Source organism: Neurospora crassa, linkage group I (assembly GCF_000182925.2).
Source record: "Neurospora crassa OR74A linkage group I, whole genome shotgun sequence".
NCBI lineage: Eukaryota > Fungi > Ascomycota > Sordariomycetes > Sordariales > Sordariaceae > Neurospora > Neurospora crassa.
Window position 1 is genome coordinate 6,766,692 of NC_026501.1, and position 21,289 is coordinate 6,787,980.

Sequence of the window (21,289 nt, forward strand, 5' to 3'; positions counted from 1 at the left end):
GATGACCCCGATGGATGTCCAGTTTACATACACCCAAGCACATGACATTCAGACCTACCTTTCAGCCAACTCACAGAACATGTTAAAGAAAAGGCTGTGCTCTGAAGACTCAAGTTGTAGCCATTGTCTACCATCTTCGTCATACTACCTTTCATGTCGTTGATAACAATTCTCTGTGTAGCTTACGGTCTGTGTTTTCCTGGCCTACATCCGGGACTGATTCTAGTGGCTGGGTTCTCGTGTCTTTCCGTCCAGAGTCCTACTTTTGCTGTCTACTGACTCTAAAACAACTGCGATGGGACATGGCTTCTGATCCCTCCTTGTTAGCCCAATGCGACGGGCTATATTCATCAATGACACCATCGCGATCATCTTCACAATATCAAAAGTTTCAATCTTTTGTATCTTCCGTACACTGTTCATGATTAACCTAACGGAGTAGGGCCACCTGAGGCCCCCAACGCGAAAGTACAAATATTAATAGGTACCTTACATCTACTCTCAGTTCCCATTTACATGACCTGTCTATCACTCTTCTCGGGGTCGTATCGCTGAACTCTTCGAGGACCCTGCTTTCCAGTTTATTCGAACAGGCACATTCTTGCGTCACGGCAGGTTACTGATGCCAAGTCTAAGACCACGTATGCGCATTCAATAGCAATCTTTTTACTCACTACCTCTACTTATCTACGATTTGACGGCATTACTGGACTCCTCTAATAAAGTTTGAAGATCGAGGCACGCCTTGTGTCAGCGACTGGTCATCAGCGTAACCTCGATGGATGATGAATGTCTTGGTTGTTGTCTTCTAACTTATTGAGGGAGTTGAAGACTCCGTTGACGAGCCTTGTATATGGCTCATGCTCAGGGGTAGCTGCTTCCCTCAACGGGTACTGCTTCCCTCAACGGGTCTCGTAGTTCCCTCACGGGAGACCCCGTGTCAGGTCAGCCCAAGCGTGGGAGTCACGACTGCCATGTCCGTCTTTACCTCTATGAGGGCACGAACATCAACACGCATCCTCCATATTTCAGTCTCCTTTGGACTTTATCTTCTCCAATCTGCTGCATCTTTTTACTATCTCGGGACATTCGTCACTTCTTTACCTGTCGCGGTACATCCACCCAGTCTTACACCTTTGACAGTACACATTCCTATCTCCCATCTTCTGTCCGCTCACCGAGACCGGCATGATCAATTACTTGACTGGCACCGATCTCCAAGGTTTTTGTCTGTCGCTCCTTACCGCATACCGTGGTTCAGCATCTCGATCAATCTCTCGTTACGTACAACCACGTTCACAAGCACGGTCTGCTAAGACACCACCACCTGCATGACCACGCCGACACTAATCTCATCGAGATTGTGCTTTTCATAGAGGTTTGGATGCGACCTTGACGCAAAAACACGAAAAAAAATATGAGTGATCGTCGTGGACATTGTCTTATGAGGCCTTCCAAGAAATCGCTCTCACCTTGATTAGCTCGCTGTGAACCATCGAGCTGCAAGTTATGGTTATGGCTCCCTTCATCAAGATCCTCCCTCAAACCCCAGCACCTCGATCTTCAGGCCAGGCCCCGGAAGCCTCAAATCGCTAATCTTTATCCTATCTCGATCCTTCGCGACGAGATTTTCCCACACAGTATCCGTGAGTGTTCAATTTGCTCTTTCTGAAAGCAAAAAGCTGCACAGTGTACAAGAACGAGTTTCCACTCCGTTGATGGAGCCCGTTTTCTCGTCGAACTCAACGACAAAGCCAAGACCATGGATAAACCCACTCTCCACAGCTCACAATCCACACAGTTTCTACACAAAAGATCTTGTGAATTAATGACCCAGAATCAACACTATCGACGGCAACGCAAGGTCAGGGGCAGCGCATAAGTCTACGTAAGTCTCACTACAGCGCATGCTAATTTCCGGGCGGATGGAGTACCACCGGGGCCTGCATCGAACTCAGATCAGGATATCCGGATGGACAGAGGAGTTGCCTTTGCTACGTAGTGTGTAGTTGACTTTGGCGAGTCTCTGTTCATGTAGTACGTATTAGTCTAGACAGCCGAGAGCTAGATGCAGGCTCGAGGACCGCAAATATGTCAAGCGGAGGAAAAGTCTTACCTCAAGCGAACGAAGGCTTTGGAATAAATATAGGTACATATGGCCCTCGACAACTGAGGGTCCTTTTCTGTATCGGCCCTCCGATCAGTTTCGGACTTAAAAAAAAAAAACGTCACCGGAGACATAGTATGACAACAACAGTCTCTCTCCCCACACACACAAAGACACCCACAGCTCGCTGTGGATATCTTTCCAAATCAAAACCACCAGGCCACTTCCCTAACAGGCTACTTACCGACACACGCCATCCCACATCAACAAGGTCCAGGCCTGTCCTGCTGAGGAACTATCGGGGAGGGATGTGTTTCAAGGGTCTTCCCCCTTCAGCCCTTTTGACGTGGTCCCCTGAACCTAGATAGTGCGTCTAGTACGGAACTTTAGCGTTGTACACTTTCATGGTTCTCCGTTTTCCGTCTGCAGAACCGCAGAACGAGTGGTCCATCTTGCTTTCAGTTCTCGCTTCTTGCCGTTTTCTCAACGTCTGTTTGTATACAATCACCCGCGAAGTACCTATATTAACTCACAGGGTGCAAAGAAAAGAGACTCGAGGAAAACAGAACTTCGATCTGTTGGACGCACCAGAACTAGGCGGCCCTTTTCGAGGGAGAGGGAATCGAGGAATTGTTACCTCCCTTCCTCACGCGTTACTACTGCGAGCGCTACAGTTTTCCCATAACACCGGGACCTAACATAGGCCATCCTTGCCAAATTGCTACACAAGTCTCACAAGTGGCATGTTGAATGGACACAACGCAGGACTGTGTGTTGACATGTCGACCTTACGTAAAGCATGCTTTAAACAGATATCATGTATTGGAAAACTTCATGATCATGGAGTCCAGGTCAGTTGCCGAAGCTGGAAATGCAAGCTTGTGTGTCAACGTATGTAGAAAGCCCGAACGAAGTCTTTGCCAATGTTTTTTTCCCACCATTCAGCAGTACCGAGCACAATGGAGAAAGCAGGTACAGCTCAGACAAAAAGATGGCCAGATGTAGGTACATACGTACATACCTTAGTAGCTATGACTACCTCTAGCTACCTACCATGTATGTTTTGCACAGCTGTATCTCGAGAGACATCAGGACCTGCTCCGGAATTAAAAGCTGGAGATAGAATAGATACTAGGAACAGGTGCTGGGAAATAATCGTTACCCAGCCCTAGGTATCCGCTTGATCCCGGAATGGTTGGCGAAGCCGAATGTTCAGGGTATATACGATGTCTTTCGGACATCAATCGTGAGGTGGTGGGATGAATCTCAACCCAGAAGAGGAAAGAACGAGATATGGCCTGAGAACATCAAAATCCTAGCATCCCGGGATGTCTTGATTGCTGCCGGTTCGTTACTGTTCTTGAGCATTGTGACTACATCATGCTCTTTTATTTTTGTTTATTCTTTTAAGTTGTTGTATACCACCTTTTTGATCACCTGTCCATCCACACTCTGGTTGATCAGAGTATGCAAATGTGCCTTTTACGCTTCTCGCTTTCACGATTTTCCCCAGGATCACTTAGTTAGTTCACGGACAAAGCTGGAGCTGACTAGATACTTTACCCGTAAATACACAAGTAGTACACTGGAAGCCCACTGATGCCTACATGTACAGATATAATCTCATGCGAACATTGTTCTTAGCAGACTCACTTCCTTTCTTTGCTTCCCCACTCAATGGAAATCCCCTCCCCCCCCAAGTTGCTCCAAGTTGCTCCAAGTTGTAGCAGAGTTTTTCCCTTCTTTGTGCGCACTCCCAATTATCAATATGCTTACATCCATCATCCATGTCACTTGTTTTCGACGGTCCAGTTAGATGCCCATCCGAGTTTTCTGCGCCCCATAGTATCTCTTTGGGCCCAAAACACCGGAGTGGAAGGCCGCCTGTAGCGGTCTGAGTGAGTGAAGTTAGGTGATCCCATTTCCAAGAATGACCGAACGAAACAACGAATGGATCTGTATTCGTTGAAGGTGAGAGATTGTGCACAGAGCAGATACCTACCGCAGATAGTCCTCATCTATGTATGCCTCAACTATATCCGATCCGTTTTGTCTCATAGATCTCATTACCAATAACCCCAGGCACCTATAGACAGGGCGCCTACGCTATGTAACCGTCCTCGCCTTAACATCTTTCCCCCTCCTAACGTGACCCAATCCTCTCGTATGAATCCGAGCGTGTCTCGCCTGTTCCTGACGGGGACTACGGATAGATTCGGCGTAACCCACACACAGACATAGACAGGTAGAGCCACAAGAGCACACACACACATATGGCCCGCCTCCCTCCGGTGCTTCCTCTAGTCTGCCTAGGTAAGTAGGTACCTCGGGGGCCTTTCCTGCGAACCCGCGGCGGACCTGCGTCTCAGTTCAGAAGGGGGGGGGCAAACTAACAGGTACGCTATACGCATCGTACATATGTACCTTATACGTGTCGTGACGAGCGTCGGCCAAGTGTTGCTTGTTGTTCCCCGGGGATCTGGGTCCTTTCTCCTCCCCTTACATGCGGACCCCTTTTTGCCTGCATATGTCCCCCCCTCCCCTTCCCCCCATCTTTGGTCCCTTTCTAAGAGGCCTTCCAAAGGAACCTATCGCCATTTTTTTTTTCTGATATCTGGGTACAACGGAAGAAGACAGAGAGAAGGAGTGATATGAGTGGCTTCCAGGACTTGAGATACCCCATCTGAACCAGTCTTGAGTTTGACTGAAAGAGAATGAGTGGAAGGGCGGAGGACACTAAGGCACCTTGGTTCAAATGCATTGCTGAGAGGGGAGGGGGGCGGAACAGAAGGTGGACGTTGAAAGTGTGTTTTCTCAAAGTCCTGTTAGACATACGTTAAATGGAGGTACGGTACCATTTTCAGGTTCCTCTGGGTAACAAGAAGTCAGCAGTAACAGAATATCTGGCACGCTTCGACTTATGGACCAACTTGATTATTGAATACGTTAGGCGTTGCGATGTTGTCTTGTTGTCGTTGTCTGCCCCGAGCGTTGCCGTTGCCGCTCAAGGAGAGTTCGAAAGCAGCAAAGCAAGGAGTATCCCCGGGGCAGTCTGCCTCATAAGCATCAGGTGAGGTCAGGTTACTTTTTAAAAAGTAGATTGAGCTTCCTGCACACTTTGATAATGGTTACCTACCTCACTGTGTAGCATTGTGCAGTATGTATGCCAATATCACAATGTTACCGTTGTCGGCAGTGTTACTACCCTAGGGTCTGATTGTCTTCCTTCTTGCCGGTCAATCTGGACGCCTTGAGTTTGTTGTACTGTGCAATAGCATGGTACATTGACATGTATGATGGTGTCAAAGAATGGCGCCGAAGCAAAGAATTCGAAAAGCAAAAACAAGGGGGAGAATCACAAACAAAACCACCAAAAAAAATAAAAAATAAAAAGACGTAAAGCCAATAAGATGAATCCATTCGCACCGTTTCAAGCCACCCCGAGGCCGTCCCGCCTCTCTTTCTAAGCTGTCTAAGCTACACTGACAGTCATCGTAGCCCTCAAGGTTCTTTTTTTTCCGAGATACGTGAAGAAACCTTACAAAAGAAAAGAGGAGAGATAAAAATAAAGTAAAACACCGTATCCCGTGCAGTGAGACCAGTGGGGGTTCTGCAGGTGACTTCACCAGCGCACCTACATGGTACTTTTTGCATGCTTCCTCCGAAGCCAATGAACAACATTACTGGCGCAATAACTCATCACTTTGTACCCTCTTGGGGGGTCCTCAGCTTGCGACCTAGCGATGTGATGACGCACGTGCTTAGGCTCTACCCGTTTGTGCCGTTGGTGCAAGAGGAAACGGTTGAGGGGAAAAACTGAACAAGACGGAGGAGAGAACTGAACGAAATGTGCCCACCTGGGCCAGGCCTGAAACGAGGTCTTCAACTGTTTCGTTGATAATCTCACCCCGCATCATATTTTAGCAGCTGAGAGAGAGAGAGAGAGATTTCTGTTCGGCACCCCTCTCCCCAGCCTCCGTTGTCAAGCAGTTTCTCACAATTACAACATCTCCACCTGCCCCAGCTTCATCTCCGTCTTTTAACCAGGAATCGTAGAGAAACAAACCGAGAGGCCGGCTTCTTTTGCTTTCCTGACTATGATGGACGTTGAGGTGGGTGCTACTTCATCCGGTGCGGATCCTGGGGCTTCCTTGTCACATCTTCCTCAATCATCGGGCTCCCATCCCCCGTTCGTTACAGGCTCGTCAATGGTGGTCCTCCTCTCGTCGCCGTGTCTTTTCCCACGATTACGGCCCCAACCTCTTCCGGACAACGGAGCGCTGCCCCGATTGCGGATCCAGATTACGGAACCCACTTGCGGTATATTGTGGATCACCGGATTGCGGGATTGCGGACTCTCCGCAAAAAAAGTTCGGCTCATGGAGGGGATTCCCTGGCCTTCGTCTGTCTCTCTCCATCTCTCGTTTGCGGGCTTTTGGCAATAACGACGGACGAACCCCATCCACTTTCACTTTGGAGCAACGGTGCAATTTGCTACAGCATGCATGCTGTCGGCTCTCCTGCCCAATCTTCCAAAAGCTTCACAATCTCTTCCTCCACTCTCACTCCCAACTTTACAATCTCAACAACAAACTGCCGTGCTTGCTGTCTTATTTCCCACTTCACGATGCCGGCATCTTCCCGGTACAACCCCGCAGCCGGCCGACGAGGGACCGCCTCCGCGAGGCCTAGTCTCATCAGCTTGTCCGCATTTGAACTACCTCTCTCCTCACACACGCCCTTCACAGGCAAACGAATCTGCGAGTAAGGTCCGGTTATGTCGGCTTTGCTTCCCCTCCCCCCCCTTCCTTTTTTTTTTTTTTTTTTTTTTTTTTTTTTTTTTTAGTTAGAGACTAGAAGCCAAGTAGCTACTCAGCATCGAGCCGTGCACGTTTGCTTTTCCAGCTCGCCATCCGATTAGACATCACTTCCCGTATCTTTGATCTCCATCGCAAGATCTCGTCGAGATTAATGCTCTGTCTTTGTATGTCAGGTGTGCCGCCGAGGGAGCACCAAGGAGGTTGGCTTAGTGTATTAGCACCTGATCAGTTTGATACGTGGGTAGAACATCTGATCGACATTGCGATAGACGGCGGCGTAACGGTCGGTTCGGGTTCCCTAGTGCAGCGAACGTAGCTCCGAAGTGAACTGCAACCCAAAACCAGATCGCCGAACTTGCACTATGTAGATGTCGAATCGCCCACCATCGCTTATTTTAAGTGTTCCATCACCACTTCGTCAGCAGAGTATATCGAGATCATCCTTTCGTACAGCAGTCAGGCTCTGCAGATGAGAATTGCGGCTCGCTTGCCCTCACATCTTGGCCCGGTTCATCTTGTCGTACTTCATGTCACTGGCGCTGTTGACATTATGGGCCCTTCAAGGGGGGCGCCTCATTATAGGTACCGGCGTAATCATTAACGATTGTGCTCTGTCATTAGCCGGTCGAGCTTGTTGCAGGTATATCGAAGTTAGCCTTCTCACCACCTCAGGCAATGCTACCAACCCTTTGATGATGATGGTGTGAGGGGCCTGGTCTTGCGCAACAGCGGATAGTACCAAGATTGTTGTACCCTTATCAAACACAGCCATCTCTCAAGGCTTTGGTGTGATAAGAATGGTATGGTATAATGCATCGCCTTAACATTTTGCGACGCTGTAGCATCACACATAGCAACTTGGTCGATATACCCATGCGGTTAAGTCTCAATGCCGATTTCGCATCTGGCTCTCCGCACAACATGCCCAAATGTCGTAAACGATGGTAATCGCTTCTTCTCGCTTCCGGTTTGTTTTCTTTTGCGTTGGGGCATTTCCCCTCATTTTCGTACACTGCCATAAACGATTAGTCAAGGTTAATATGGTTTTGGTTATTGACAAGCAGTAACTGTCGTCAGGCAACGAACGTCAAGCAACGTCTCCCCTGTCAGCTTTCGATATAAATGTATGCGGTGCCCTAACGGACCCTCACATAATGTGTAGCTGCCGTTGTAAAGCCTTCCGATAATGAAGCTGTAAGTAATAGACTGTGATGTTTGTAGTCGCAGGTACAACCGCACACAGCGCTCGCGACAGCACCTTCATGAACAGCTTCGCAGGAACGTTGCTCTCCTCAAGCTCCACATGCGAGGCGCCATCTCGAATGAAACCCACGATGGATTCGATGTCGCATAGTCCCTGTTTTGGTGATGCCCATACATATACATGTAAGACATGAACTAGTTGATGCTGTGCGTGGCGCGAGGATGGCGAACGAATCTTCAAAACAAATCACAATGGTGGTGGCGCCGCATTCTGGGAAAGCTTGGTTTCGATGGATCCCGAGGGCAGCAGACGGAGTCGATCTCCACCTAAAACGGTGAGGAAAAAACAGCAGAACTCGAGTTTGTCCTTCAACTTTGAACTCACCTAGGTACGATAGTACTAGTGTAGTAATCTTGTCTGGCATCTTCTCCACAGCTTTTTTTTTTTTTTTCGCATGCCCTCAGATTTTCCACTTTCTTGTCATTTCCTGCCCCAGTTCCCCGCTGGTGCACCACTTTCATCACACTGCTCCGAAGAGTTGAGATTTGAGGCCCAAACCAAGACGCGCCATGAGTGGCTGGGGATTCTTGGGTGCTGACCTCGAATTCATGTGGCCTTCCCGAGACGTTAGCCTTTTTTTTTTCTTTTTCTTTTTCTTCTAAGCGCCGCTCGACAGCGCCAAGTTTGACAGAACCCGGCTTGTCAGATTGTTGGGTTGCGGCATTGATCGAAACAGGAATGCTGTGGTCCAGGCCCTGGAAACGACATCCGGGAACTTCGTTGTCGAATGTCAAATGAGCCCCACCGTAAATGCTCCTCAACATGGAGGCACGCCTAGGGGTCCGTTTTTGTGCGCCGAATGCGACTTCCGAACCCTGCAAACCACCCCGCCAACCATCACCACTACTTGTACAAAGTCGCTGTTAGGAGACGCAGGTCCAAGAGAAAAGGGTTAAGCGTCTTGTGGATGAAGAGGTAGGTGGGGCCGGGGTCTGAGCGCTCGAGCTTTGCAATTGAGTGGCTTCGTTCGTCGTTGAAGTCCGTAAGAGGCCTAGAGAAGCCAATATCCTCAGCAAAAAGGCTACATTTTGGCAAAGGCCCCGAAATGGAAGGGTACCCAGAGACATTGTTAGTTTCCGACACCCAATGTCACCTAGAAAGAGTTACTGTATGCACAGCGCATTAGCGAAAGATATGCCCCGTGTCTGGACTTGCCGGGATAATCTAGCTGTTCTAGGGGCGATGTAACACCCCACGCCCCATTGACGCGATCTAGCGCTCACATTTAGCCTGACTGGGCAGGCAGGTAGGCCAAGGCACGGCGATTTTCAAGCTCTACCGAAGGTCAAGCTTCGGCGACGTAATTGTGCTCAGCAAAGGAGCGTTGTCTGGATCGAGTATCATGATATTTGCTGCCGAAAAGTTAGGCTCGAGCTGTAGTGTACGCATTTCTCGGATGCTTGTTGCTGTCGTGGGTTGGGTGGGGAGGCGCCATGCGGGGGCCGAGTTTGTTTTTGTGATTACTGTGTACACGTCGCCTGGAGGCTCACATCTGGGAGCGGTAACCGAACAGCCGAAACAGTGCGTTGGGGTAAAAAGCCGAATAGGAAGGAGGAAGGTTCCTGCTAGGAGCAAACGGTTAGCGAGGTCAATCTTCAACACCCCTATGGCCGAGATATGGACGGAGAAGGGGAACACTGTACGGATGCAAGCTTGAACCAGCCATGGTGATTCGGTGGAAAGGATTTTTCTCGAGGTAGTGCCCGGGGGGGGGGGGGGGGGGAGGGGGGTGTCCTTGTGTGGGCTTGATTGAAATTGAAGCAAATCGAATTGCAAGTGGTGATCAGAGAAGTGGAAGGCAAGGCATCCAAGGCAAAACGTTTCACCCCCCACTGAGCATACATGCTGTACCTGCCCATCCGATCCTTGCTATCCCCAAGAGACTTTTGCGAGTGGAAAGGCATCTAAGCTTAGTTAAAAAGCGTACAATGGTCATGTCTCATTGATCGATGCTATTGTGGGAGAAGGACGAGTGAGGAAAGGAAGAAAGTTGCAAGGTCAACAACGCCAAGACTTGAGGTCGCGGACTGGTACCTACCTATCTTCGCTTGTATTTTGAATGGAACAAAACAGGCAGAAGACAGCAGACAGCAGAGGCAGGCAGTGCCTGCAGCTCGGCCCGAACAGACTGCAACGTCTGTCCATTCAGTTCCATTTCTGTTAACTGAAATCCTTCAGCAGTGCAGTGAGGTTACCTGCTTTCAAATATACCTAGTAATCATACAAGAGATGGGAGGTCAATATCAGTGCCCGCGTTGGGTTTGTGACTACCTGCATAACTTCCTTCGTTTGGAAGACTCTTTCGAAAGCCACCATCAACGAAGCTACGGCCGAGGCCCCATGACGGGAAGGACATGCACGTCATGCTTCACAGCGGCTATAAACGCAAGATGGCCCAGCCGCTTTCGGCTGGCTTGCTTGAGGCCGATTGTCAAGCCGTTCTCGTGATAATTAAAATCTGCTTCTTTGCGGGACAGCCGATCCCGCCCACCTGCTCGTACGTGTTGTAACTAAAATGTCGTGTGCAATGGATGTCACTGCAAGATGCCGGTGTCCAAGTCATGAAAATGTCAAGTCAAGGGACTCTTGTCACTTCATCCGGAAACACAGGGACCTAAAAAGAAAGAGGGGGGGGAGGAGGAGGGGCTGGGCTAGCTTGCCGGCAATCTTGATTAGACCAAACATAAAGAGGTCCTGGCCCCCTTCGGGGGGGAGGGGGGGCTGCGGACGGTAGGGCCGGGGACGGGGACGGGACCAGGGCCAAAGCCAAAAGATTTGCCAGGGCAGGGGAACTAAATAAAAGCCGGACGATCTTGGATGAACTCCGGGTCCAGCGGGGCGATTACATAGAGCAGATAAGATGGGGACATCCGCATGCAGTGTATAAATCGTGTGCCCGTCTGACTTAGGTTGCCGTTCTTCCTAGGTAATTTCTCCAAATTTCGAGATCCGGATTGATGGTCCATCCCAGCTTGGACCCAATTACTGATTTCCAACACCCAACACTTTATTCTACCTAGTGTTCATATGCTGTTTACACCACCAATCATATCTACTCGATTATGCCATAACATCACAGCAGGCAGACTAATAATAATGAGGGGTTTTGCACCATTGACGACCATCCCTGGAAACGGATACGTGGCTAGGATACCCCAGCCTACTTACACGACCATCACGTCACCTGAATCGACCGAGCCGGATAAAGTGACTGTGTACGATTCCAAACGGCCTGTGTGGAGCCAAGGTCCATGTCATCTATGGAAACCCATATTAGTGATTAGGGTAAGGTGTTGGATTATGTAGTTCTGGGGGTACAAGGGGCCGGCGAGAGAGGCCATCGCGTATCAAAGTGAAATGAGCGCTTCGAAAAAGGTGGTTCTGGCCTCTCGTTATCGTAGTTCCAAAGGATAACATTTGGTGAGGACTTCAGTAGTGGTTGCCGTCACGCTGATGCCAAGCTTGGAGGTCTTGGCCGGGGCTACCTCTATGGGAGCCAGCGATGGTACTGTATATGACTCCACATAGACCGTTTGGAATCGCACACAGTCGCTTTATCAGGCTCGGAATCGACTGATCAAAATCAAAGCTTGACTAAAACATCAGCCAAAAAGGGAATGGCTTTCATGGAGCGTGATCTCGACACTCTGCTTGTTGACATTTCCCCTTGCAGCCCTGTCAACCATGCCATGTAACACACCCCGTTGGTTGAGCGCCCCTATTCCTTTTGCTTTGAAGCATGATGGCTTGCAGTAGACCTGTTGTGTGACATGATGAGGCCCGGCCCAGTCCAAACGGTCTTCTACCGACACGACATGTCTTTTACTACGTGGTGGTCCGTTGGGCCTTGTATCCGTATCTGGTACTTCGTGCATTTCATCTCATGTCCCGATTAGGAAACTTTCTAGCATTTGATTGGCCATCAAATCGACTTCTCCCAGCTCGTGATCGGCACAGCTTTGTGACGCCTCACCTGGATAAAGTACGGTGGCATGGATGGGGAGATGGCTTCCATCGAGGTAGTGTCTCGGGTTGTGTTAAAGTCAGATATCGCTGTTGTGGGAGCTTCCCCGTCGTTCTATCCAAATCTAATCATGGAATCTGTTCTACACCCCAATCTCCTCATGCCTCTGCCGCTCAACTCTCGAGAGCTCAGAAAATTATTATGAATCCTGCGAAACACACTTCCTCGTCTAACCTCCTTGTGTCGAGGCGTAGACGAGATGAACCAAAAACAAGCGACCCCTCCCAGGGTGTCCGTCTATATCCCATAATGAACGTAAAGAGATGAAATGGGAAAAATAAGAAAGCCAAAATAACATGCACACTCATTTCCAGAACCGTCTCACCCAATGCTGTGAGTTCTGGTCGCCCATATTCCCAACCAGTCCCCGCCTCCGCATGCCTGCCAAACAGAAACCGAGAAGGAAGTCAAAAGCTCCCAGCAAACCCAAATGCTTTTGTGTATAACCGTATTCCAGGTTTTAAAAAGCGCCAGCAATAAACCCTGAAACCGCTGGACAGGGACTGACCAATGCATCTTGTTCTGCCAGAAGCATGGCCCTCCACAACCTCCACCCTGCCCCTTCCCCGACGGCTTCACAGAGAAAACACGATATTCATCCTCGTCATTCAATCATTGAATTCGTATTCTGCATAAATCTGCCAGGCGACTCAATTGCTGCCCGGACCAAGCCCCCCCCCAATGGTCTACCGCCTGAATTGGCAGCTGCTGTTGCTCTTAGCCATACGCACAGGTGCAGCATTAGAAGCAGCAGCAAGCCAGTACCGTTAACCTTGCAGAGATGGGGGTGAAAGGTCCGTGGGTACAGCCGCAGTTCCGCCGTCGGTGTGCTCACAGGTGTTGTGCGAGACTGCGGTGCCGGTGGTAGTCAGGCGTCGACTCTGCGTGACACCGCCGGTCTTTCGAGAGCCTCTTAAAGGCTTCTCAGATAAGTCATCCAAGCCTGGTCCGGATGGTGTCAACATGGTCTGACTGCGAGGAGGCTTCTCTTGCAGACGGAACGTATTGTGCTCATCACCATCGGCGCGGCTTCCCCATGAAGTCTGTGAGGCGTCTTCAGTTAGTTTTGTCTATCGCTAATGCATGCCGACATTTCGGAATGACTTACATGTTTAAGTGTAAAAAGAGCGTATAATTTGATGAGTCCATGGAAATATCCAAAGAGAATCGAAACAGGCAAATAGATAAGGTCTCGTGGGTTCTTGCGGAAGAGTCCAACCAGCTTGACGACCTTGGTGAAGCCAAACATGAACACAATCTCAGCCGCCAAAAGAGTGTACCGGTCGTTGGCATGCCAGCCCTCGGTGGCCCACCAGCATGAACAGAGCAGGAGCGGGTCGACAACAAAGGCCAAGGACGTAAAAGTTGCGATGTGGAGAGCGTAAGTGCACCATGGTTGTTGACTGTTTATTGAAGAGTGTTAACGAGGAGGAACAGGGATTATGGGTGGATACGGGCGCCTATTGCAGGTGGGGAACAAGGTCGAGAAGGGGGGCAGGGGTAATAAAAGTGGTGGTGCGCACAACACAGTCGTGCCGAGCACAGTGACCTAAAAGGGTATTGCTAGGGTTCGGTTGGGAGCGGCTCAACTCACGTAAGCACGTGTCTCTCGTGCACAAGACTGGTCCAGTTGCTTCTCCAGTTGCTTCTCGCCCAGCGGGAACACTGATACAGGAACTTGACGCTGGTTTCCAACGTCGTCTCGATCTCACACTCGGGCTCATACTGGATCCAGGTCTTCCACTGGTGCGCGACCAACCAGCGAGTAACATAGTTGTCGTCATCAGCGTTGAGGATGTACTTGCCCCATTTCTCGCTCTTGAAGCCACTAAGGAACGGATAGCCCTTGAGAATCCTCGAGCGGTAGGCACCGGTACGGCCAGACATGCAAGAAGTACCGCCGTCAATGTTGTGGGTGGCTGATATCTCAAAGTTGCGGCGCTCAATATACGCCGCCCCAAGCCAGTTGAAGATGCGGGTTGCGAGGTCGCCATCGATGCGCTTCACCCGCTGGCAGGTACCGACTCCGCCGATTTGATCGTCCTCAAACGGGGCAAGGAGCCACGGCATCAGTGTCGATGGCCACTCGACATCATCGTCAGCCATGACCGTGATTTCGGTTTCGACATGGTTATCCTCCAACGCCTTGCACACCTGCAGTCTTTTGTTTGCCTTGTCCACATGAAGGACCTCGATTTTTATGGGGTGGTCGCACGCCGGCTTCCTCAGCGTGGCCGCCATTGCTGTGAGCGCTTCATACTTGTTCCACGTGGTTACGAGTATGAGCTTGGCGGGTTTGCATGCTAGGATGCTTTCAAGCGAGGTCCGCAGTTCCTCGAATTGATTGTGGATTGTGGGAATAACGACAGTGACATCTGCCGAGGTGAACTTGGGGTCCTTTTTCGGCTGCACGGACTTGTAGGTCCAGTGGCTGACACAGTGGACTAGAAGACGCACATAGCGATGAAGCCTGAGTGAAGCGGTTAGCACGCGCGAAGGCGTAGGTTTGGGTGGGATTGGAATTGCACCAGTCAAGCATACCATATAACAATATGGAAATAAAACCAGAATTTGGCGGACCATATAAAGTCCAAGTTTGGTATTATAAAACCCATTAACTCAGCCATGCTGAAAAATCAATGCCCGACAAGGGATAAACCAAACGCGCACTGGATCTGCTCTACTCAAGGAACCCAGCCCGAAGATAGCACAGCCTGTGTAATCGGGAAGAGATGTCCAGAACAGATGGGAGCGGACAAGTGAACAATATGTTGTTGACGTCCGAAATATGACACTAGAACGAAGGATCCGAAGAAAAAGCAAGACCGAAGGCGGGAGTTGCTGAATTGGAAAAGGGGACGATGGGTGAAAATGTAGGTTGGAGCTAGGAGGTTTCTCTGATTCTTTCCAGTCCTCCGGGACAGGTTGCCGGCAAGCTTGGTTTCCCGGTCGAAAGGTCAACAGGTCGAACTTGTCGGGGGGGTTGGATAGGGCGAACTCGTCACCACCGGGGGATAGAGGTTTGCCGTTCTCGAGCGAAGGGTGGGTGGGATAGCGAACGACAACAAACGTTGAGAAGGGGGGATAGCTCGTTAAGACAGACAACTTAATGCTTGACTTCCAGGAGGACCCCTAAACTAAGCGTTTGATGATGGGAAGATGGAGGAGGCTAAAGCAGCAAGGTCATTGACGAAACCAATTGGTCTGTCCAAGACAATGAGAAGAAAGAAGTAGACTAGAACTGTAAGAGAAGTTCAGAAGGTCGGGGTCCAGACGTGGAGGAGGGGGAGACGGGGACCAGAGATATATAAGAAGAGACAAACAACGAAGCTGCAGAAGACGAAAGGAGACAAGATAGGGCACATCCCACAACGGGAGACGGGAGACGGGAGCTAGAGGGGAATCAACGACGCGCGTTGGAGACTCGGTCTCGAGCAGACCCAGAGGGATGCAGCTCTCGACTCCATCCACATGCTTTGAGAGGTCGACGGTTCCATCATGCACAGCACGAACATGGGGTGGTGGATGGGATGAATTGGATGTGACTTCAGTCTAGACTCTGGCTGGTCCTGGACGGACCCCCAGAACCGCGGCATGGGGGAGGAAGACAAGAGTGGAAATAGGCAATGGATAAGTTGGGGCATGTTGGACGAATGATGAGGGGGCACTGCAAGTGGCCGATACGACCATGGTGCCAGCGCAAAAGAGGTGGGAATAGCCAGACAGAGAGACAAGGAAGTTCTTTCGACAATGAATTTGCATATTGAGGGAAAGTGGAAAGAGCGAAGAATCGGAAGGTAGTAGTAGCCGGGTCGGAGGAAAACTGACAGGGCAAGAGCCAAAAAAGACCCACGGGTGGACAGGGCCAGGGAAACCTAAGAGAGTGGAATTCCTAGAGGTAGGAAGATGGATACTCTTTGCTGTACTGGACCTAGTGTTGTAGGTACCTGCAGTGCAGAGCAGTAGCTCGACAAGCAAGTACTCACACTGGCTTGCGTTGTGTCGAGAGTGTGCGAATTGCGGCGGCACAGATTGGACGCATCCATCCATCCATGGCTCAATGTGAGTGGGAGGGCGGGTTAGTACGCTGCAAAAATGGCGACCCAGAGTGGAATTTCTCTCCAGTCGGTTGCAACACTGAACGCTGCATTGACAGATGACTCCGTGCGTGCAACAAAAAGGGAACCTGGACCTTCCTTCAAAGGACCAGCATTTTGATCTGTCTGTTTCTGCTCATCGCTGCTGCTTCGGTCTTCAAAAGTCTAAAACTTTTGGTTTGGTGGAGTCGTTACCTAACTCCTTCCCCAGCCAGTCTCCCATTCTGGACTAGCATGGGTGGACTCGAACGAATCTGCGGCCAGAACGGCGAGTTGTCGACGGCGTAACAAACTGCAAACCTGCGAGTCGGGACAACACGCAGTCATGAAGTATTCATTGCAGAGCTCCAGGCGCTCCGTTACATATCAGGTAAACCCTTTGTGTACATAGCGTGACACTGTGATTGATCGTCGAATTTCAAAACCAAGCGGCCTCGTCCAGAGAAGGAAAGGCAACCTTGTCCATGTTTTGACCCGGGGAAAGAGAGTTCAGTTTAGAGAGCTCATCAATGCGTTTCTCACTCATTTTCTCCCCCGATTTTTTTGTGCCCCTCTATCTCGAGTAAGTGCCAAGGTCGGGGTGGCACGGGCCATTTCAAAACGGTAGGAGGAGGGGCGTGCGTGTAGCACTCCAACTGAAGTGCAGGCAGGTCAAGTAAGTAATGAAATAGTACTAGAGGTACTTAGTTCAGTAGAAAGAAGTACACTACTCAAACCGGGCTTGGATCGAAACTGACCACAACGAACTAACCTACAAGAGAAACGGAACCCACCACACTGCCTGCCTTCAGAGATTGTAGATTGTGCAAGCGCACTGGTCTCATTCGCACAACCCTCACCACTTTCGTTTTCGCGGTTCTGCCACTCTACCTACTGTACCTACCTCTAGCACTGCACCTCTCTGCATCACCGAAAGCGTTCATTAGGTGGTACTCACTTCCTACGACATTTATCTGCCATTCGGCCAGTCGCAAGACATCTTGGACATTCACATGCAGCCATCACAAACAGCGGTTCCAGGTTGCGCGGTCATGGACGGCAACCATCGAGATACGGACGGCCACACACCCACCTACACTTCCCGTCCAGGACCCCAACGGCAACGGGCGGCGATGCTGCAAGATGAAGGCGCCGAGCCTGGTGGCAAGTTAGGTCAGAACTCAATCCCCGCCCCAGGCGTGGAATTGGCTGCCGCTCACACCAACTACCACCAAATACCACCTCAATCTAAATGTCAACAACGTCTCCCGCCCTCCGCATATCAGGAGCAGTCCAGTCTTGGGCCTTCGTCCGCTCTTCAAAGGTCCCCTCCGTGAACTGGACTCTGCGGTCTGGAGTGTCTGTCTTGCCCGATATGGCTGGAGCACGTCCTCTCATCTGGGCCAATGATATATCCCGCCCCTTTCCTTCCCACTCTTTGATCTTTGCTATCTAGAACTAGTCTTCAGTTTTCCATCTCAACATTCAAACCACAAGCTGCTGTTCGGCAACAGCGAGAACGTGATGGCTTGAGCCCAAGCCCCAGTGTCCTCCGCGATAGCGCTGCACTGTGCGCGTCTTGCAGTCCGCGAATCAGCTCTCCTGGTGCTGCCTGAAATCATACTATCTCCCCCCCAGGCATAGAGACATGGAGGTCCTTGCAATAGGGCTTACGGTCGAGCGAGACCTAACAAGGTAGGCCCTACAGCAAGCGAGGAAAGTGGACTATGACACAGACAGCGTCGAGTTTGCTGTTCAGGGGCCACCCCCAGGCCGCCCTAGCCTGCCGTGAACATGTAGGTATGTACCTGACCATGAATAGACAGTGGACGTGGTCCTCGCTATAAAATACAGCTGCGAATTCCCTACGAGGCCAGCAGCAAGGCCAGCTGCAGCATATGTAATTGGTGACGAGCCATTGACAGCCCAGCTGTTGTCCGGTGCCTATACGAAACAACGGCGAGGCTTTAAAATAGCTTGAGCAGCCATGCGGAGTCGTGTTCGTGGTCCACTACCACTGTCAGCGAGCAGGCAAATACCTGATTACTACTTGGCCGTACAAGAAAATATGGAGGGCACTGGATTGTGATAGCACAGCATTCACAGGGTAAGCCTGCTACACGTAGGCCCTCCCTCCACCCAGGTGCTCCCCTGACTGCGGTGTACATACCAATCCTGGCGGTGACCCTTCAGCCGATTCCGGAACAAGTGTCACGGCAACACGGCTCGGGCCATACCGAGCTCGACACACTCCTGATTTACTGTTCACCGACAGGGCTCAGCCTGAAAATTCGTCAGTCCAACATTCTGCAACCGTCCGTTGTTCACGAAACCGTGTGTGAAAGAACCCAGATGACGGCGGAGATCCTGAAACCATCCATTCCGGCCTTGGATGTGCTCAAGATACTATTTTGGCTCACATCCGACCAAGCATTGGTCCATCATGGGCTTCCATCGACGATCGATTCGCTCCGATACTCTCCACACCATCTAGCTTCGCACACAGTGTACCTGTTCTCGACGCTCAACCGATTTTCTCGCGACCCGAACGGTGCCCTCAAAGCTCGTCGCTTATTCCTTTACTACAACTTCTTCGCAGAAATATCCTCTCTTTAATTTTCGGCGAGCTTTGCTTGACGGTCATGGTGTTCACTTCAATGTTCTCGTTTCGTCAGCATTTCGCCCGTGATATACATCAAAGTGAGCCAGCAAAAGGACAGGCTAAGGGTGCTTCGGCAATGTGGATCCAGCTCAGGGTGTGCCGGTAATTGCCAGTGTCCCAGTAAAACAGCGTTCTCGGCGCGCATGGCTCGTGCTGATTTGGACGGGGTAGCTCCGTGCTATGCCGGGGGTTGTAACCACTAGCTACGTAAGAACTACGCCAAACCGCTAATAGATCGGCCCTGAACGGCGGATCGGGTCGAGCCTCAAGATGAGGAGCGAGAACAAGATGGAAGAATACCTATCATGCTAACTTCCAACAAAGCTTTCGGCTTTGGCTGGATGAATAGGACCTTGAATCCCAACGCATACTGGAAAGACGGAAACCGGCGAGCCAACCCAGGTGGAATTGACGGTTGCACCAATGTTCCGTGGAACATGGTGCGTATTGCAGCGTTCATGGATCCTGGAAACCCCAAAAGAAAGGGTCCCGGCAATAGAACGAGGTGGCTTGTCCTGACGATGTCACGGTCCCAGGATTATCCTTCGAGAAGTGCGGGCTCATCAGCTAGGCGAGCCAGGGTAGCTCGGGCGGACATAAGCCTCGACCTTCCAAGGATCCTGTTTATAACGGTTTCCCCAGTGTCCCAAGACTATCGTGGAGTGGTACCCAGGTACACTACAACCGCACACCGAGACACAACCAACCGTCAACCAGCAGCTTGCCCAACCTCTGTCCAAAAGTCTTGCGCACGGACGGTATGTTGGAGAGCAAGACGAACGAAGTGATGGTGCCTAAAATCTCAATGCGGTGCCGGTTTTTACCGTCTGCTTCCTTCTCCCTCTAACGACATAAATGTTCCTCCATATTGCAAAGCAAGTCAAAAGCCAGGTGGGAGCAATGAATGTTGCCGGCCCATGCAGGTACATCTTGTTCGAGCATGACACAATCCGCAAAACTAACCGCAAAGTCGCCTATCTTGCATTCGCAGCACATTGCTAGGTCGTTCAGCGATGTTGCATGCATGCTAACCACTTTCCCTGCCCATCAGGTTGCGCCAAGAACAAACAGACGGGATAGGGTGTTACGTCCCTGAGTGGCACTTCTTTTGCATGTTGAACTCGGTGAAACCTCCCGTCCTGCGCCTGCCGAAGCGAAAGGGTCATGTAGTATGAAGCGCAAGAGGGAAGGGAAAACAAGGTATGGTCAATACTCTGGTCCAATGCCTATGGGGCATATGATAGCTAGGAGGATTCTTGATGCAAGGTCCCGACCCTGGCTCGACTGCCGGTTTGCGTACGGAGAAGCTGGCCGAGTCACAACATCGAGCTGTAAAGGCATTCACGAACCGTTGAGGTATGCCTGCTCTTCGTTTATTCCAGGCATGCTGTAGTCTCGTGGCTAACTATGGACGAAGTGGTCGAGTCAGATAGTAATGATAGGAGGCAACCTCAATTCATGACGCCAAAGGCAGGAGTCCAGTCTGCCCGCCCGCGCCAACCACGAGCACACTGCGTTTTTCAGACTACCTAGCTGTGCCCCCCTCCCGGGCTACCATAATCCAGTTTGAGATGGACAGGATTAACGCTGGCTGAGTTTTCAATCGAATGATTAATGGCTGGCACCAGCTCGACCAACTGTCACTAGTATTACGATCGTAATACTGTCTACGAAGAAGAAGAAAGATCGATAACGACACGACTTGGCCTTCGATCGAGATTGCATACATGACAAGCAGCGTGAACAGCGTTATCAGACGCTGGCACGTCCCTCTTGGCGGCCATCTACTGGTACAAACATTGTGGAGGATGGGGATAGGGCACACCATGCAGCACAACTCGAGTTCACTTTACGGCCCTCAGTAACCAATGCTGGGACGATCTGGCCGCCAACGAAAGATTCTCAATGGCACAGATCACTTTCCGAGATTGCATCATCAATTGTATGGTACCACAAATACTCTGTCTACGGGCAGTAGGAAGACACGCACCAAACAGGCCTAAAGTTTGGCAGTTTCATTACAGCATATACTATGGAAGTACTTCTATGGCACTTGTACTCCCCACTCAGACTGGGGACCAACAGAACACTTTCCTCCCGTACGGAACACAACACCGTTTTTCGCCAACCAACGGAACCAAGGATGTTCGGGCCGGAGCCCGAGTTGTGGGATTTGTGAAGCTCTCGAAGTCTGACAATCGACAGCCCTCAACGCTAACTTATAGTTCGAATTCTTCGAGCATGGAAAGCGGCCGAAACTTCAAATTTCTCGATATCTGGCTCTCTGGATATCATCGATGAAAGGGGCGCCAGTTACAAACGCCTAACCAGGTTCC

At 50.6% G+C, this 21,289-nt stretch overlaps 1 protein-coding gene across 1 annotated transcript; it reads right to left on the minus strand.

Annotated features, from left to right (window-relative positions):
* Positions 1-12,180: 12,180 nt before the first annotated feature.
* NCU00911 (polysaccharide synthase Cps1p) lies at positions 12,181-16,054 on the minus strand. The gene is made up of 4 exons (XM_958707.2): positions 14,757-16,054; positions 13,810-14,685; positions 13,324-13,618; positions 12,181-13,258 (listed from the first exon to the last, which is right to left on the minus strand). The coding sequence occupies exons 1-4, from the start codon at positions 14,840-14,842 to the stop codon at positions 12,983-12,985; spliced, it is 1,533 nt and encodes a 510-aa protein (XP_963800.2). The 5' UTR covers positions 14,843-16,054; the 3' UTR covers positions 12,181-12,982.
* Positions 16,055-21,289: the final 5,235 nt, after the last annotated feature.

Bases quoted from the DNA above. Each gene is read 5' to 3' on its own strand.
- NCU00911 (XM_958707.2), bottom strand. From the start codon at position 14,842: ATGGCTGAGTTAATGGGTTTTATAATACCAAACTTGGACTTTATATGG. The intron at 14,686-14,756 runs GTATGCTTGACT...CGCTTCACTCAG, and splicing joins TATTTCCATATTGTTATATG to GCTTCATCGCTATGTGCGTC. The intron at 13,619-13,809 runs GTGAGTTGAGCC...TTCAATAAACAG, and splicing joins CACGAGAGACACGTGCTTAC to TCAACAACCATGGTGCACTT.